This window comes from Microtus ochrogaster, unplaced genomic scaffold (assembly GCF_000317375.1).
Source record: "Microtus ochrogaster isolate Prairie Vole_2 unplaced genomic scaffold, MicOch1.0 UNK129, whole genome shotgun sequence".
Taxonomy (NCBI): Eukaryota; Metazoa; Chordata; class Mammalia; order Rodentia; family Cricetidae; genus Microtus; species Microtus ochrogaster.
In genome coordinates this window covers 55,132-58,891 of record NW_004949227.1, presented here as the reverse complement: position 1 = coordinate 58,891, position 3,760 = coordinate 55,132, and the positions used below count along the sequence as shown (strand labels likewise).

The 3,760-nt window shown below is 49.7% G+C and overlaps 1 protein-coding gene across 1 annotated transcript in view; it reads right to left on the bottom strand.

Moving 5' to 3' along the window:
• The window catches only part of Arhgap4 (Rho GTPase activating protein 4), a 15,974-nt gene extending 15,106 nt beyond the window's left edge, over positions 1-868 (bottom strand). Inside the window, exon 1 of the mRNA XM_005371794.2 lies at positions 742-868. Coding sequence (XP_005371851.1) covers positions 742-808 — 67 coding nt within the window. The 5' untranslated portion in view covers positions 809-868. The remainder of the gene's footprint in view (positions 1-741) is intronic.
• Between the last annotated feature and the right edge of the window lie 2,892 nt (positions 869-3,760).

Here is a 3,760-nt window from a genome sequence, read left to right as displayed (position 1 = left end):
AAACAGGTTGGGAAACTCCAAGTGTTATTTCATTCCTCTTTTTGGGAGCTGTTGTATGTGGCAGTGCTTCTCTGAGCTTGTATCCACAATAGATAAAATATAGAACCATTGAGAGTGGTAATGGGAGTCAGGATATCTGGAAACAACAAGAAACTGGGGGTGGGGGCAGGAGGTTATATGCTGCCTCTTTTCCTGTGCGAGTTACCTACCACACCCTGAAGAAATGAAGCTGTCAGCTAAGAAGTTACAACGCTCATTTGCATGTGATTTGCATCAATTGCAGAATCCAGAGATCTAATATCCTAAGGTTATAAAGTCAGTCCGGCTGGACTTCTCTAATCCGCAGGCTTCCAGCCTGACCCAGGCTCAAAAACCCTAACCTGCAAGCTACTTCAGAGTTAAAGGAAGGCAAAGTCGTTAAAGCTTCACGGATTCTAGTGATGTTGAATGAGGTGTCAGGCCACCAGCAAAATCAAGGTGGCCCAAAACACTCCAGCTATAAAGCCACCCTCTCAGTCTGCCCTTCCCTCAGGCTACCAGTCGTTGCTGCCCGAGTGAGCAGCAGGCGACCCAAGTTGAGTAGAGAGGACAGAGGGAGGGCATGGGCAGGCAGTTGAGGCCAAAGAGGCTCCAAAAAGCAGGGCCTGGGCTCCCTCCTCCACCCTGTTCCGGGGATGTCTGAAGATCAGCAGCAGACACTCGGGGTCTCCACAGTATACCAGGCCCAAAGTGCCCTCTCACCTTTGACTTGTGCCTCATACTCAGCCTGCAGCCCCCGGTCCCGCCGCAGCTTCCCGTGCGCCGCCATGGTCGAGGGCTGATCGCACCTTCAAGTCCCGATGCTCCCACGCTGCAGCAAGGCAAGACCGCCGAGCACAGGGACCAGGGGCGCCAAAACCAGCACCCTCCATCAGCTACGCCCCGCCCCGCCCCGCCCCCAGCAGGTCCCCCGGAGGGGCGGGGCGACCTAGACCAAGAGCTGCCTGCTGCTCTGGTGGGCCTCAGAAGGACAAGGCGCCCCTTCCCACGTGTACAGCTCTTGAGACAGGCTGCCTTCTTCCTCCCTCTGCTCGTCTACCTAGATCACCTTGAGCCCTAAGACTCAGCATAAAGCAGCCAATGCAAGAGAGCCCCAACATGCCTGGTGCTGTTCCTCACTATCTACAGAAAGCTTTATGTGGTTTTCAGTGTCAGACCACATCCCTAAGGCCACTGGCCCTCAATACCAGTGGACAATGGCGCCATAGCTTCTCCAAGCCCAAGACTGCCTCCCCGGACATCAGATGCCACCCTCCTTCGTGGAGTCACAGTTTTGAGTGAGGCCTAAGGGAGTCCTGACAGCTGATGGGAAGTTCCCCAGAGGACTGCAGGCCTGTGTTCCCTCTGGGCCCCCTGAGGGGGAGGGAGCAGGGTTCAGCTACAGTTCCCTTTCTACTCAGCCCCAAAGGAAAGAACTAGCCTCATTTCCCCATAGGTAGTTACCACTTCCTGCTGCCGGAAGAGACTTTGTCTTTTTTCCCTTCTGTGTTGCGCCTATAGGAACCTATATGGGTGGGGGCTATGAGACAGCCTGAGAGCAACTCCTTTTGCCTCCTTTCTTCAGGGATAATGGGGCTTTGCTCCACCCCCCCACCAACTCTAAGTCACAGGGCAAGACCTACTCATCAGTTTGTGATGTTTTGTTTTGTTGAGATAGGGCCTTACTCTGCAGCCCTGCCTGACCTGGTACTCTTTATGCAATTCAGGCTGGCCTCAAACTTGAGGCAATCTTTCTGCCTCTGCCCCAAGTGCGAGGATTACAGCTGTGCACAATCACACCAGGCTGTTGAGAAGGCAGGAGACAGGTGACAAGCCACCGGCCCACCTGTCTCTAGCTGGAGAGAAAGCCCTGGGGTATACAGATGATGAAAGACAAGCAAGGTACTAAAATCCAAAAGGAGTCTGGACCTGTATGGCAAAGTGCATGTGAGCACGTGTGACACTGACCCGGAGATCTGGTAGGATAGGGAGACTATTCTGGTCCTTCAGTTGTGTGTAATCAATTCTCTTGGCCAGAAAGAATACTTACTCCCTTGATTCTTGGTCTCTACTCACTCTCAGTACCCAAGCCCTTCTCTAAGATGCTGCTAGGTGCTAAAAGACCCTTGAAGAAAAGGTGTGGAGGCTAGTTAGATGTTGATTTACTCCAACAGTGCCCCCTACTAAGGGAAACCAGGCACCCATGACCTTATTTGTTAAAGCAACCCACCTTGCCTGGTTTTCATTCTATCTGAACCTTAACTAATCCTCAGAAGTCCTTCATCCACCCAGGGCCCAGCCAGGGCAGAATTCAGGAATCAGGCACATAAGAAATAGCTACTGAACGGGCCTTCAAATGCTCTCAAGTCCTAACTCCAGGAATCTGAATGGTGCCTCCATTCAGTCCCTTTGCATAAAAATGAGTGAAAAGCAAAACAGAAAACTTGAGTGATTGCCCTGGTTCTGAGGATACTTGTTTGGCATGTTTTTTTTTTTTGTTTTGTTTTGTTTTTTTGTTTTTTCGAGACAGGGTTTCTCTGTGGCTTTGGAGCCTGTCCTAGAACTAACTTTGTAGACCAGGCTGGTCTCGAACTCACAGAGATCCGCCTGCCTCTGCCTCCCGAGTGCTGGGATTAAAGGCGTGCGCCACCACTGCCCGGCTTGTTTGGCATCTGAAGCCATGAGTAAAGTAGCTTTTTGTATTGTTTGCTCCTGTTCTCCCCCCCCCCACTTTTTCTGAGACAGGGTCTTACTATATAGCCCTGGCTGTCCTAGAACTCAGTATGTAGAACATGCTGGCTTTGAACTCACAGGAATTAGCCTGAGTCTGCCACCTGAATGCTAGGATTAAAGGCATATGCCAGCACGTCTGGCCTGTTCCTTTCTGACTTTAAAAAAATATTATTAGAGGGCTGGAGAGATGGCTCAGTGGTTAAGAGCCCTGACTGTTCTTCCAGAGGACCTGAGTTCAATTTCCAGCAACCACATGGTGGCTCGCAACCATCTGTAATGAGATCTGGTGCCCTCTTCTGGCCTGCAGGCATACACGGAGGCAAAATGTTATATACATAATAAATAAATATTTTAAAAAATATATTAGATTTATATTAATTTAATTTCATGTGTTTTGCTTTTATGTGTGCATGTACGTGTAATTTGTGTGTGTGTGTTTGGTATCCATAGAGACCAGAAGAAGGTTTCAGATCCTAAATACTGGAATTACAGATGATTGTGAACCTCTATGTGTGTGCTGAGAATTGAACTTGCATCCTCTGTAACATGCTCTTAACCACTGAACCTTCTCCTCAGCTCCCTTCTTGAGCTTTTTTAGACAAGGTCTCATTCAGTTGCTCTAGTCAGACTGGAACTTGCTATGTAGACTAGGTTGGCCTTGAATTCATGAGATCTGCTTGCTTCTGACTCCCAGTGCTGAGACTAAAGGCATGCACCACCACCTCACCTGGCTAGCTCCTGCTTTAAGAATCCAAAAGCCTGCTGGGGAAGCTGAGAGTTTTGGCTCAGAGGTAAACCAGGGTTGCACGGTGACTTCCAGGCCAGCGTAAGCTACAGAGTGAGACCCTGTCTTAAAAATTAGATAAGCTGGGCAAGGTGATGCTCACCTAGAGGCAGAGATCAAGACTACATATGGAGACTCTGTCAAAACAAACAAAAACAAAACCCAATAAGACAGGCAATGGCGATGGTTCCAAGTGGTTAAGAGCTCTTCCAGAGGGCAGAGTTC